The following is a 15,003-nucleotide window of genomic DNA, read 5'->3' as shown; positions in this document are numbered from 1 at the left end:
TATGCGCCTAATCCTAGCAGGGGTTGTCAAGTTGCAAAACGAAGTGCTTGCAGTTTGCAGCCTCTTCCGCAATCCCTCGAACAGTTGAAAGGCGGCGCCCTGCACAGAGAAACCGGCATCGAGATTCTGCCGCGGAGTCGAGCTCTTCCGGGAAAATCCTCTTCCTCCGATCGCCGCCGTGCCGTTCCGTTCGTCGGGGGCAGGGATCCGTGGACAAAAAGCTCCGATCTTGATCGCGCCCAGAAGAAAATCTCTGATGTTCGGACCTTGAGAGTTCTTGGACCGCCATGGACTTCGACCAAGAATGGAAGTCCAAGTTTCCGATCAACACCGTCTTCAGGTCCCCACTCCTCCTCGCGTCCGACCCTTCCTCCTCGAATTCTCAACTGGGTCCTCTGGTCTTTAACCCCAAGCCGGGTTCTCGAACCGAGCTCCTGTCTTCTCCTTCTCTTGCTCCGCCTCCGGTCTTGCCTCCTCTCCCTCAGCTCTCCCTCGCCAGGTTCCTCAGCACTACCTCTCCGGTGCCCCCTTCGGCGTCCTCCAAAATCGAAGCTTCGTTCGGCCCGGAGCAGGCCGACCCGGCTCCCGGCTTCGCGCACAACCGCCTCCAGTTCCTTCGCTGCCCGGACAGTAGCGAGGTGATCGCGTTCTTCCCGACGGGTGATAATTCTGATCAGATTGGGTTCTTGATTTTGTCTGTGGAGGATGGGAAGTTCGACGTCAAGATTGGTGAGGATGGTGATGTTTTCAGGTCGAAGAAGAGATTTTATCACTCCATTGTCCGAATTGTTGTTAACTCAATTCCGGACTCGGGGAAGTGTATTTCGAGCAGTGTCGGGTATCTGTTGGCGTACACAATGTACTCAGTGCACTGGTTTGTTGTGAGGAGGGGCGGAAATTCCGGGGTACCGGTGTTGGTCTTTTTGGGTAGTAAGGTTTTCAAGACTTGCTCTATTGTGCATGCTTGTTGGTCTCCTGAGTTGCCTGAATTGAGTGTGGTCTTGTTGGAGAATGGAAATATATATTTGTTTGATCTCGAGCATATCTTGCATAAAGTTGGTTTGGAACATAACTTGAAAGGTACTCAGTTGAGAGTTTTGTGGAATCATACTGCCAGTTCGAAGAGTGCTAAATGGTTAGGATGTGAGTTCAGCTGGCATCCGAAAATCTTGATCGTTGCACGATCGGATGCAGTCTTTCTAGTGGATTTTAGATCCGAGCAATGCATTATACATTGCATAGCAAATATTGGGATGTCGGGTATTTATGCATCTACGGAGAAGGATCAGTTTCTTGCATTTTCTCGGGCCGGGTCTGATGGTTTTCACTTTGCCTTAGCTTCAAACAAGCTTTTACTTCTGTGTGATACGCGTAAGCCGCTGAAGCCAGTGTTGCAATGGTCCCATGGTCTTGATAGGCCCTGCTACATCGACATGTTTAAACTGTCCAAATTGAGATCAAACTCTAAACAAGACACCTATGAGCATGCTTCCAAATTGGGTTTCTGTATTCTACTAGGATCTCTCTGGAACTGTGAGTGGAGCCTGTTCTGCTATGGGCCTCCTTTACCTGATGCCAGAGGATCATCTCCTTCAAAAGTTTCAGGGATTTGTGACTCTTTTTATGCATGGGGCCTCCCCTCAGAACTCTCACTTTCAGGTCGTGAGTGTGGCTCTGGAAGCTGCCTTTTGCAAGAAGAATTCTTGAAGAAATCTCCACCTCAATGGGTTGATTGGCAACGGAAAAGAGATTTGGTTTTGGGATTTGGAATTTTAGGCAGTGATCTCTCTTCACCAGCTTCTGATGACGATGAATATGGTGGCTTCACACTTATCAGGTTGATGTCCTCTGGGAAGCTTGAATATCAGAGATACTCCGCGTCTTGGGATGTTGAAAGAAGTTGCCAGAAAGATGTTAATCTCTCATTTATGGATAATGGTCTGTGTTCAGTGGTGGAAGATGATTACAAGTTCCCCAAAAGATTCAAGTATCTGAAACTTGACTACCTCTACAGTTTTTTAAAGGGCAATCTTGCTTCGGTGGTAGAAGCAAAAATTGAAAAGACTTCTAGTTGCCCCAAAGAAAAGGAATCTTTTGACCCCGCTTGTCACGTAGCTTTGTGTAAAATGCTCAAGAGTTCTGGTTTCCAACTTGGATCACCTTCAGCATTGTCTTTTGACGACATTCGTTCACCAACTACAATTGGTGAGATTATATCGAGGAAAAAGTGTTCAGGTTTGTCCACGGAGCTTTTACTTTTAGCATTTTCTGGCTACTCTGAATTCCTTGAAGTGCTTTTGGACCAGAAGAAAGTGTCTCTGGAATTCTTGGTTGTTCCAGAGACGGTGCAATTGCAGCCTTTCGTTCTGAGAGAACCTTCATTCCGCAGCAACAAGTGGTCAAATAAAGTGCATCGAAGTGATGCTCTTGTTGGTCCTGTGCTTCCTGTCCCCTTCCTATCAACACTTCATCAGGTCAGAGATGGCTCTTCAGAAGCATCAGTTGGACTTTCTTCAGAGGCGGAACTTAGCCTTCAATTTGGTGAGGTTATGCAGGTGGCTACCAAAGTGGCCATGTCAGACTCAGGTCCTGAGGCTCATGATGAGCGTGCCATTTCGCTTGCAGACGACAGAGAAGAGACCTGGACCGCGTCACAACAAGAAAAACCATTCTTTTTGTACCACATAGGTTCTTTTAAGCCTTATGCGCATCCTGTATGTTCTCATATGGTCTCCAAAGTTGTTGACTCTAAGGCCATTTCTAGCAAGAGCACGGATGCTACTGGGTTAGAAATTTTCGATAATATATGCCCAATCAAGATGACGTTCAATTCTAGTCAACAGGATTTTGGGTCTACGGAACTAACTATCTACAACATATTGAAAGGACAGTACTTAAAGCGGCAAGAAAGCTTTGATCCCTACCAAGACTTTCTTAGTCGGTGCAAACTTCAGAAGTAGAGAAGCAGCATTTGAGAAATTGGAAGTGTGAGACAGTATCTGGACAATGTTTAGAAGTCCTGATCCAACCCCTAATTGATCTTTTCCGTTTAGACAAAGTAAGTAATGAAGACTGCTTTGGTGGCAAATTTTAAGTTCTATCATAATTTAATATTATTGTAAGGATTTACTTCTATTCAAAGCTATAAGCAAATGCTGAAGGCAAATATTATTTAATAGTAGAAATGATGATTCCAAGATAGTCATCTGATGTAGGAGAAAAAAAATTTAAGTAGCTGAAATATGTTACAATTGTATGTTCCATACTTCTTACTTATTCTGTTCTTTTTTTTTTTTTTTTTTTTGCCCTTGCTTTTCTTACACAGTTGGTCTATCTGAATGTCCCATGGAGTAACTCAAGGCGTATTATTATGAGAACGCGATATATAGATGGGTGCATAATTTTGTAAATATGTTCTGGTTTAAGCCATTTTGCCTAGGGGGAATGCCCTCTTGGTACCTTCTTAATGAAACTATTGAAATATTGTCCCATATTGCTTGACAATGGATCATGTGGTTTATCTCATCGGCTTAAGATTTTGAATTGAACTTTCTAATATAGTATCGGGACTAGTGCTATCCCTTTTGCTAATGTGTGTGGTCAAAATTCCACGTGAATGTGCATAGTCAAAATTTTGCGGGTCCTAAATGCTCTTTATATTTATGTGGTCTGTCTCTATCTATCACCTTAAGCTCTTGGGTTGGACTTTCTAATAGAAACTTTATTTATCATTTAAAAGAGAAAAGAATTAGAATATAGTCATTTAGAAGGTGAATTGTCGAATAAAGTTTTCTATTTAAAGCCCTAAGAGTCGTTATCTTGTATGTTGTGATACAAACTCAGGATATTTTCTTTCATGATGCCCTCAGTTATGAATCTTTGAGGGTAATAAGTCATTCGCATCCCTTCAGGCCGGTCTCTGCACTTTCCATTGTTTGTTCATGCAAGGATATTTTCTTGTCACATCTTAACATGATTTTGACTTGGAAATCCCATATGTTGCTTTATGCCTTCTCAGTCACAGGTTCAGCAATCTTGATTAGTTGTTTTGTCTCGTATGTTGTCCTTCTTTATCTCATGGGTGAGGGAGGTTGATTTTGCGAAGCATCTTTCTTGATTCTTGTATATCTGTTACAATAAGGAACTTGGTTTGATAGGGGTTAATAATTTTTTGGCTATGCACTTTTTAGCTGCCTCCTTTTTTTTCCCGCTGTCTTTCTAGCTGAAGTTGAATTTTTCCCCAGATGCATTTTTAATCTATATTATGTTGGGTGACCCCTTTTTTTCCCTGGGAACAGGTCACTATTATATATAGGTCCCTCTCTATACTCCGCCTAATTCTGAAGCATGGCGCGTAAAGGACATGTGGGGAAAGGTATATATTGATTCTTCTCATGCATCATTTAACTTCAGTTTTCTGAATAGTAGTATCTTCGATTTTGACATCAGATGTTTGCTTGTTCTTATCCAGTAGTAATTTGATGCATGGCAGCATCATTTATATGCTTGTACTTTTTAATAGTGGCCTGTGCATTTTATATTCAATCCACCAAATTATTGGCCTTTCTAGCTCATGTGTTATTTCCATTACTACGGTTAAATTGTTTTATTTACTAAATAGAAAAGTTTGTGGTGAGGATACCTTTTCCTGTAGTATGTGATGGTGACATGAAGAAAGTAATTTATGTAATGGATACACAACATGCAGTAATGAAGTGATGTAACCGCCCATCACTACTTGCCCACGCGGTATGAATTTCATCTTACTTGGTGTCATGTGTGTATGCATCTCTATTTTGATTGGCTTGCTACATGCTGGGTGACTGATAAGTAGTGTATCCATCACATTAAATACCTTCTCGGTAACATATTGGTGCCTAGATGCCTTGTACTTTGATGTTACGTTACCTCGATTCAATTAAGAATGTCTAAATGCTTATGAGCTTTAGTATCATTTTTCCAGTTCACTCTACTCTGGGACAATGACTTAGCAGAGGGACTTCTATCCAAGAAGAGCTTTGCAGACACACGTGAATATATCAGTTGATGCCCTCTTCCTGTGAATTATGATGGGACATTTAGCACGCTGTCTTTGAACTTGTGTGTCAACTTGTCCAAAAAGAACACTGAAGAATGTGTAAGGGTAGAGGCTGTTTCTGTAACGAATTTGATTCTGCTGAGGGACTGTGCTTATGAGGACAGGGAAAGGTAAGCTCTGATTGCACCTGCTATGTGTATATATATAAAAGAAAAATGAGCAATTAAATGACTCTGTTTTAGACTTGACTTAATTGACTTCTATTGAACAGGTTTGGATGTTTACTGGTCCTGGAAAACATTTCGACACTCCAAAAGAAGGAATCTGGATTATGCTTCCTAGATCTGCTGTTCCTTCTATTAAATGGTATGTGTAGTTTACATGATCTTTCCTTTTGTGCTTTATTCTATGAGCATGGCTTGCTGAGATTTAAGAGATCAGATTGAGGTTAATTAGCACGGTTGCCTCAGCCCTGGACCTTGGAAGTGGGGCTTGGAGATGTGCTTTTTGCTAGCAAAAGCTCATACCCCATTTTTACTATTTAAGTTTCTAGCATTGTTTGCAGGTCCAAAAATCTCAGAGATTTTCTTCTGCGGTTATAAAATTAGAGAGTGTGCTCTTCCTGGGGATTACAACGACGACGAAACAATGACAATTTTTCGAGGATCTGATTTTATTCTCGAGAGCTTGGCAGATTGTGCATCTTCTAGGGTAAGCGGCATACGAGTATGGATTGTTTTTCAGGTGTTCTTGTGTTTTATAAATGCTTTGATATACATTGACTTTGCACTTATATCAGCAAAAAGCTCATTTCTTGTTTTCATCAATATATTTTTAAGTTAGCATTTCTATTAATGATAGTATGAACAAAATCATCTCTTCATTGGAATTCCACTTAATGTGCACTTTTAGCACTTGAAGCTTAAAGAAAGAGCAACAATGCTTTTGGCATTTTCAGCCTCAGCTGGAACAACTGGCTTTGAAGTCCTTACGAAGCACAAGCTATCCAATGGAGCGGGTTTCCTTATGTTAACTTTGCAAGCATTGATATCAGAGATGGATGTGAAGCAAGAGGCCCTCCGGAGCCACTGGAAATCTTGATAGAGAGGTACTTGATTATGACCAGCATCTTGGTGTCTTTTTGGTTATACTTCATCCTTTGCATATAGCTTGATTTATTCGTTTATTGTAAAACTCCCTAAGTCTTCTCTATTTGATGATTTATTTGTTACAAAGCTAACATTTAACACCCTAGTCATATGGCAGTGCCATTATCTGAGATATGAAGGCACTTGTGCTTGCTTTTATTTTCAGCTTGTTATTCTTGAAATACCAGTTAATTATTAGTCCTTTAACATCCCTATCACGGGTCTTTGCTCTTGACTAATGTGGGAATCTTTGATATTACAACCGGCTTGTGTCCAATCCTGCATATTCTGCTGCTAGCTTACAAATGTCAACAAATAGCAGAGACATGGCCAGCTTGACTGTTAATGCAGCAAACTAGATGTCCCAAAGAGCTATTAGGTTTATGCAGCTAAGACAGCTTACATTGGTAGATGAGGGAATTTGAGGTCATTGAATTGGAAGGACATTTAAAGGAAGAGTTTAAGCTTATTTAGGTGATCATGTATCATAAGAGCCCTCCTACAATCGTGCATTTTAGTAATTTTGATGGCATCATGAAGCTAGAGCTAGCTGAAGAACTGAACAAGCGAGGACCCCTTGCTTATCTTTTCAGGATGATGGATGCATTAGATGGGGAGTTTTGGCACACTTAAGTGGATCATAATCAATGTGGATGATGTTGGCGCCGAGGGGATCATAAGCAGAGGCTTTGGTCAGTTCCAGATTCTAGCTTTTGTTCATGTTCTCTGTGGTGCATGGCTGGTCAGTTTATTTAATTTGGCTATTATAAAAGCTCTCAGAAATGTAATTATCCCTGACAATGCAACGGAGAACATTGTTTCGGCATGCTGTGAAGTTTTGCAATCAATAAGAATGATTCTGCATGGGACACTGATTGTTCATGCTGACATTTTCATAACTGGCCTCAGGGAATTTTTTCCGACTGCATGTCTGTCAGTCTCCTAGGGTGGCTAGATGGTATGATCTCATCGACAGCATTTTGAACATTAAACTTAGTGAAAAGGACAGGAGCTTTAGCGAGAAACATTGGTGCTATTCTTTTGCACTGTTTGAGGAAGTTCTTAGCATCTTTATGACACCAGTCCTGTTGCGGATCTTCCGCCTGGTACTTTGGAAGTAATAGCATGTCCTTGGAGATGTTGCAGAACATATACGAAAATATACAGTTTTTTGGTGGATGGGCTTTTCCTCTTCAGCAATATTCCATCCTTGTATAGTGGATATTTGTATGGCCAAGGAAGTTGATTGTACGTTAGAGAGAATTCTTTGCGCTCTATGATTGCTTCTGCAATTTCTTTCTGGACTTCGTTTCTTCGTTGATGCTATATGAAGGGCGAAAGTGCAATGCAAAATAGGATCTTCAAACAGGTTAAAAAAACTATCCTGAAAAGAAGAGAACTAGTGGATTTCCTAGACAAATGGAACTGGAAAGCCGATGGTATGAGACAACCTGCTTCAAGAAATTGATGAAAATGTTTGTCTCTTTTCTTCTGTCAAATACTGAAAATGAATGTCTATTCTTTTGTCAGCTACCGAGCATTTTGTTTGGAGGAAAACGACTATTTAGTAAAATAAATCCTAAACCTATTGCATTGATGTCAATGTAGTTATAAATCGTTCAATTAGATCAATTTAGTCATAAACTTGTTCACATTAATACTAATTTAGTTTTAAACCTTTTAATTGGATCAATTTAATTTTAAATCCTTTCACATTGATATCAATTTAGTCTATTCAGTTAATTTTAACTGGCCAAATGCTGACATGGACGGCAGTTGGTGGCCAGATGTTGACAAAATAATTTATATATATGTATGTATGTATTTTTTTTTTTTTTTTTCATTTCCTTCTTTCTCCTCCTCGCCAGATGTTGACAAAATAACTTTCCTTCCATTGGCTAGTGAGCCTCGTGGTGGCCACTGTGTGAGGGCCATGGGCAAGGTGGCTTTGCCCAGATCTAGGGGAGGCTAGCCTTGTCGTGGGTGAGGCGGGCCTCACCCGCAGCCCTAGGCAAAGCTACCTCGCTTTTAGCCTTGGGCAAGGCCGAGCGAGGGTGACCCTTGCTGGTAGTCGATGAGGGCTTGGGGGCTCTCGCTCAGTGGGCCGTGGCCGACAAGCCTCGTTGGAGGCTCGCCAACCATTGCAAGAAAAGTCCAAGGATGAAGAAGAAGGAAAAGAAAAGGAAAAAATAAAATAAAAATAAATAAATAAATAATTCGAAAAAAAATTAAAAATTATTTGAAAATTATCATGTCAGTGTCCAACTATTGGTCGGCGTCCATATCAGCGTCAGCTGGCTAAAATTGGACAGATTAATTGAATTGATACTAATTTTAAAATGTTTAAGACTAAATAGATTCAATTGAAAAGTTTATGATTGAATTGGTATCAATGTAAAAAGGTTTATGACTAAATTGACACAATTGAAATATTTAGGATCAAATTAATACCAACGCAATAGGTTTAAATTTTTTTTGGTAGTTTTCTCATTTTTTAACAACATGAATAAGTTGGCTTTGTTTTCTTCCATTTCTTGTGATAGGGAGCTGTAGCCGTGGCTCTGAGTGGGACTAGGATTCATGTAAGTCCTTTCATTTTTTATTAATAAAGAATAAATTTTAGAGTGAATTCAGTGGAATTAGCGGATAGTTTAGGCTCTTTCCTGTTATGAGTCTTTTTTGGGTCCTTACCACATAGTCTACAAATAGACATTGTGTTACGAAATAAGCTTTTTCCCACCTCGTTATAATGTCCGAAAAATTCGAATTCCCACCTCGTTATAATGTCCAAAAAATTCGAACTTTTGATCTTTTGAATTATGTAGAACAAAGACATTCTCCAATTAATTCATAAAAGATATCTATGTGTATTTCCTTTCACACAACCTCTTCTTTTGTTGTATCCTCAAATGGTCCAATTGATTTGGATTTTTTTTTTTTTTTGTCTCTAAAATAGATTACTGTCAAAAGCACTTCTCAAAATAAATCTCTCCCACCAAATTACCCAGTCATAACCCTTTTCATACTAGTCACTTTTACATCTCTCTTACAATTATTAAGATAATGTCAAATATTTTGCACAATATTTATTATCATAAACAATTAAAATATGTTGCACCCAATCAACGGATGATTTTTAATTTTTTGATTTGTTAGCCCACTAATTCAATTTCTAATGAAGTTTAGACTAAAACTACAGGTAAAAAGTATTTTGAAATACAACTTAAAATTAAGTAGCCTATGTTGAATATGATTATCAAAGCATTGTAAAATAGTACCATTTAGATAATAAGTTAAAAATATTACAATATCTAATTGATAAATGAGAAATTGCAGTTTAAGTGTGAATTAACTTCTTATTTCTTTTAATGGATAAAAGAAAATATACAGTCCACTTTGTTTTTAGTTAAAGTATAATATAAAAATTAAATAACGATGTAGCTATTTTTGTTTAGCAAGATAGTTGATAATCAAGAACTATGGAAAAGAAGTTATTTAATCACCAAAACATCTTGTTATGATTAATAAATTTTGGAGCAGAAAATATATTGATAAGCTGTATATCTGAGAGTAATGAAGATTTATCAACAAATAAAGGCTTCAAGTTGTCTTTGTTGACAAGTTATTTTTTTCTCAATCTCATTAATGCTTAAGATAATTACAAGCTTATATAATCAACAGGATATATTATGAGCTATTTAATTTTCAAATATATTTTACCTTAACTAGCAATAAAAGTAATTAACTTCCAAAATGATTGTCTTCTTTCTAGTTTATGGATTGAAATTAATTGGGAAATAATGGGTAACATATTTTTGTTCTTATCTATTCACAAATTTGGATGTAATGAGGAAATAACTCTGCAATTCGAATTGTAAAACATATTTATTTGTCAAATAGTTTAATTTTAAACATTCAACTTTTGATTAATTTTTTATTTTACGAAACTTCAGTAATTATGCAGTACTTTTATAAATACTTTTGATATAAACTCCATGAGAAGTTAAATTCGTGGAGTAACAAATCAATAAAAGAAAAGTGAGTTGTTAATTGCAAGTAACTTATGTTTAGATTTTAACTATTTATGGTAGATTAGTTCTAAAAAATATTAAAGATCGTTAGAAACATCAAAAACCAATTTTATATTTTTTACGAGAGAAGATAAAGTGACTAGTACGAAGAGGATGGCTATGCAATTTTAGGAATTATTTATCAGTGAAAACTCCGGTTTGGAACGTAGTTTTTAGGAGAGATTTATTTTGAGAATTAATTTTTAGGAGAGATTTATTTTCGACAAAAGGTCCTCGATGTGGGCATAAAAAATTAAATAGAAATATGATTCAATGTCCCACTTTTCAAGAAAGGGATATTTCGGGAAAAAAGAAAAGAAAAGAAAGGAAAAGAAATAAATCTGCGAGTACCAAGCGATAACAAACTAGCTTATAACTACCTTACTTCATCAGAAGGATCCTCTGATGTTTTTCCCTGTAATGGCACACTCCACCTGCCAAGAAATTCTTACACAAGCTTCTACCTAAATAAGCGGGGAAAAAAATGGATAGAAATCAACCAAGAGACGCTTCAAAGGTGCTCAGAAGTAGCTTGTTTGACACTGATATCTGAACCAGCCATAGTCGCCGATCACACCCTTTTCTGGGACTTCATTACTGTTTGATGCATAGGTGCTGAGTCAACCTGAACCATCACTCTTCGAAGTTTTGAGCTTTTTCAGCAGAAACATGTCTTCGGAGGGAAAGGAACTCATCAACGACCCAGATGGTTGGCACCCGATTTCTTCCTCTGCCTCTTGACCTTCCGCTTCATTGTGGTTCCTGGTGCTTTTGCTCTGTTCACGTTTGATGTAATTGAGAAAGATGTAACCTTGCATGATGGTGTCGTTAAAATCTTGGGAGCTAATATATATATATTTTTTCTTGACGTGCTATTTCAAGTCTTTATTGGCATTTACGAGGTTCGATGACATGAAATTATCTGTCACTAATGGATGAAAGAAATAGAGTAAAGGAAATGAATCTGTTACATCTGTTTGACGTAACTGCAGATGTGGTGACCAAGTTCATGGGGTCTTGTGGAAATTTATCCTAATTTGCAGTACTTATTAATTTTCCCGAGGTGATTCCGACTTTCGTGATATTTTTTTTTTTTTTGGATGCTTCTTTCGTGAATCTTACAGTTTATGCAGTGACTCACACAAGTGGGCACGTAAATGCACTGTTCTTGCTGCGCTCATTGAAGAGCCCGTTGATGCTGATCCGCACTTTCGTCCTAATGCTTCTCATGCCATTCTGGGGCCGGAAGTGGGTCTTTCTTGTCTCGATAACCGCAGCAGAGAAGTCCAAGGATGAGAGGAGTGAGAGCGACGATGGGAGTAACCAGAAAGGCAGGCCTATGGTGAGGGTCCCAGGAATGGCCCTGCTGTGGAGGAGGGCGGTGTCATTGTTGGTGGAGCAGGAGGTGGCGGCACGGAGAGCGATGGCAAAGAAGCGAGTGGTGCAGGATGGCGATGAAACTATCATTAGGGATTTTTCGATTTTCACGACCGTGAGGGGTGATGCATTGTTCACGCAATCTTGGAGACCTGTTGATGGGGAGATCAGGTGAACTAGAAGCACAAATTGTTTTTGGTTTGCTGCCTATTTTGTTAAGATTTTTAATTCAAAATTTTCCTGCTCGGTTCTGATTTTGCAGAACATTAATTTGGGAAAGGATGTTTGTCACATTTGCTTAAAATTATAGGCGATCGAGAATTTGTCTATTCTGCACTGTGGAATGTACATTTTGTCAGACCGGGTCCATTGTATGAAATTTGCGTTGATATCATTTTTAAGATTGCTTAATCACATTTTTGCATTGATATTTACCTACGTGAGTTCATACTCTGCATGTTCTTTTGTGTGATATCTTGTTTTCTTGCATTGTGCACTTAACCCTGGAACATACATGTCAAATTTAGTTTTGGTCGCTCTTATGACAAAGCATGCTTATGTTTTTGCAGGGGATTGGTTATTCTTTTGCATGGTCTGAATGAACACAGGTTTGTTTTCCACCTGAGCTCAGGTGTTAATATGCTGCTAGAATCTCTGGACCTGATGATTGAGATTTCTTTCCGTCTATTGTGCCAGTGAAAGGTACAGTAATTTTGCAAAAAAGCTGAATGCCAATGGTTTCAACGTTTACGGAATGGATTGGATTGGTGAGTCCAAATCTGTCTCAGTTATAGCTTATTCCAAGTTAGAGTTCGCTCCTGGGAACCAAAATGTTCGCATTCCAATTATCCCTTTGCATTGTTAAAAAAACCTGGAGTTCGTGATACTTGTCCCTGTTTTCCTAGAATGTGAGCCACTCTATGCAATCTCCTAGTTCTCTTGATTTGTTTTAGTGACCCTCTACTGGAAGCTGATTATGGAATGGAGGATGTCCTCATTTACAAAAAGAAACTGCTCTTCTTTGGCACGAACAACAGGAAACAGGTTAATTTAGCAGCTTATCATAAGCTGAAAATCCAGAAACTACATATAAAGTTCAGCTTAAAGTACACCAGCTTCAACAGGAGACTCAACTCTGGAGAAAGTATATGATGAATCTGCTTTGCTCAAAACTCCATCTTAACTTCAGGATAGAGCTGCTTTTTGAAACTTCAGCCATATGAATTCCTGATTGTTTTGCACCATCACTGGCCATTCTTATACTAATGTGCATTTTCACCTATAGAGTGTTATTTGCATGAACAAAATTCTAATTTCGTCAAGTGGCTTGAGACTTAGGGTTTCTTTACTTGTGTCCACTGCTTATTCTGTGTGTGATGAGGTGACAACTTACTCCGGTGTTACAAAAATTATGCAATTCGACAGAATTTGCATACTCTTAATGTCAGATGCAAGCAATTTGGTTTCCCTCTGCTTATTTGTTCGCTATGTATGATTATATTCCAAGCAGACATATCCAAAACCCCCATCAAAAGATGGCTGCTTTCACAAACAGTGAACTGCTTTACATAATTCTAACATGCTTTATTTATTGGTGTTCTTTTAGAAAAATTTCAAATGTTTCGTAGTTATAACATTGAGAAGAATAATTTATTATCAACAATGCATCTATATTTGGATGCAGGAAATGAGTATTTCATTTCAGATGCTTTTTGGGTGGGAAGCCTCTGCTTTTGTGTAAGCAATATCAGAATGTTGCCTGGCCTTGAGCTTCTATGATTATGTAGATGGAATACGCAAATATTTGAAAAGCTAAGCTGAGGAGAAACTGTCTAAATGTTTAAGTTAAACCTTAGATGGAAATTGCATTGCATTTACGTTCTACATTGTGCAAACTGAAAATGCCATCTCGCACTCAAATCTGCCTCCCTCTTCTCCCTCTCTTCACAGTGGAGTCAAGTGTCAATTTGGAAAGTAAGGTACTAGTTAGCTGCAATTGCGAGATGCATCTGTGTAGTTTGTATTTTGAGAGGATGAAAAACGGGTTTTTGAATCATCATGGCTATCAAAATCCTGAATGGTCTCATGAGGATGACAAGATTGCTAGGCGGTTGTACAATTGCAAGGTTTTGAGTGTCTGTGTAGTCGACAACATATGTTACTTGTCATGACTGACAGATACCTTCCTTAAAGATTTGACTGGTATTGCTCTAATGTGCTTTTGTTCGACTCTTTCGTCGTCTCTCAGGCCACGGTGGAAGTGATGGGTTGCATGCTTATGTTCATTCTCTTGATGACGCTGTATGCGATCTGGTGAGTATAATGTCCATTTCATACACTTCATTAAGCTTCTTTTTTTTTTTAATAAATTTAGGGAGTGATGCGATCTCCTTTTTTTTCTTCTTTTCTTGTTTTGCAGAAATCATTCATCGGAAGAGTCTTGGCTGAGAATCCAGGGCTCCCTTGTTTTTGTTTTGGGCACTCAACAGGTGCGGCGATCATTCTTAAGGTAAGATTTCAAATTGAGCAACCTGAAAACTCAGCTTGTCATTCTTCAGCGGATCATGCTCTCCCCCCATTGGTTACTGATCTTTTTCTTGTAAGTAAATCGCCCATCTTTTGAAATGCACATACAGGCTGCTCTCGACCCAAAAGTCGAAGCCTGCATATCAGGCATTGTGGTAACTTCACCTGCTGTAGGAGTTCAGCCATCGCACCCGATTCACTCGGTAAGGACCCTGGAGATACTTTCTTTTCTTCAGGCCTGCAAACTATATGAGGACTCTGGAAAATGAGTAAATGTATCCCTGACTTTGTAATAACCTCTGCAGATACTCGCACCGATCGTCTCCCTCTTATTGCCGAGACACCAAGTTGGGGCTGCGAATAAGAACGGCTCGGTGGTATCAAGGGACCCAGAAGCGCTCCTAGCCAAGTACTCCGATCCCCTCATCGATACCGGATCCATCCGCGTGAGAACGGGGTACGAGATCCTCCGGATAGCATCCTACTTGCAGCAGAACCTCAGGAGACTGAGAGTTCCCTTTTTGGTCCTCCACGGCGCTGCGGATAGAGTGACCGACCCAGATGCTTCCATGAAGTTTTACGAGGAAGCATCCGCCACAGACAAGACAATCAGATTGTTGGAAGGGCACTTGCACGATCTGCTCTTCGAGCCAGAGCCAGAGCGCGAAGCCATTATGAAGGAAATAATTGAGTGGCTGAAATGTCGAGTAGAGAGGGAGGTAGGAAATAGAAGCTATTTCAGTTCCTTCTCGTCAATGCATTTGAAGGGAATCTGACTGATTCAAAAAACAATTTCAACTTGCCAGTATTTATTTATCTGAAAGATCAGCTGAAGTTTTTATGA

The 15,003-nt window shown here is 39.1% G+C and overlaps 2 protein-coding genes across 5 annotated transcripts; both read left to right on the top strand.

Moving 5' to 3' along the window:
- The first annotated feature begins 4 nt into the window (after positions 1–4).
- LOC104425854 lies at positions 5–7,460 on the top strand. Of its 4 annotated transcripts, none has more exons than XM_010038688.3 (7): positions 5–3,058; positions 4,299–4,375; positions 4,964–5,208; positions 5,310–5,404; positions 5,604–5,749; positions 5,997–6,146; positions 6,780–7,460. In XM_010038688.3, the coding sequence occupies exon 1, from the start codon at positions 288–290 to the stop codon at positions 2,958–2,960; it is 2,673 nt and encodes an 890-aa protein (XP_010036990.2). In that variant the 5' UTR covers positions 5–287; the 3' UTR covers positions 2,961–3,058; positions 4,299–4,375; positions 4,964–5,208; positions 5,310–5,404; positions 5,604–5,749; positions 5,997–6,146; positions 6,780–7,460. The 4 variants fall into 4 exon arrangements, with proteins under 4 accessions (XP_010036990.2, XP_039160709.1, XP_010036991.2 ...); XM_039304775.1 differs by having other exon boundaries at positions 5,960–6,146; XM_010038689.3 differs by having other exon boundaries at positions 5,951–6,146.
- Positions 7,461–13,636: 6,176 nt separating this feature from the next.
- On the top strand, positions 13,637–15,003 carry LOC104430338 (caffeoylshikimate esterase). The gene is made up of 5 exons (XM_039305362.1): positions 13,637–13,759; positions 13,863–13,946; positions 14,053–14,142; positions 14,270–14,362; positions 14,465–15,003. The coding sequence occupies exons 1-5, from the start codon at positions 13,637–13,639 to the stop codon at positions 14,933–14,935; spliced, it is 861 nt and encodes a 286-aa protein (XP_039161296.1). The 3' UTR covers positions 14,936–15,003.

This window comes from Eucalyptus grandis, chromosome 11, assembly GCF_016545825.1.
Source record: "Eucalyptus grandis isolate ANBG69807.140 chromosome 11, ASM1654582v1, whole genome shotgun sequence".
NCBI lineage: Eukaryota > Viridiplantae > Streptophyta > Magnoliopsida > Myrtales > Myrtaceae > Eucalyptus > Eucalyptus grandis.
The sequence above is the reverse complement of the archived record's forward strand: the minus strand, read 5'-3'. Positions and strand labels throughout refer to the sequence as shown.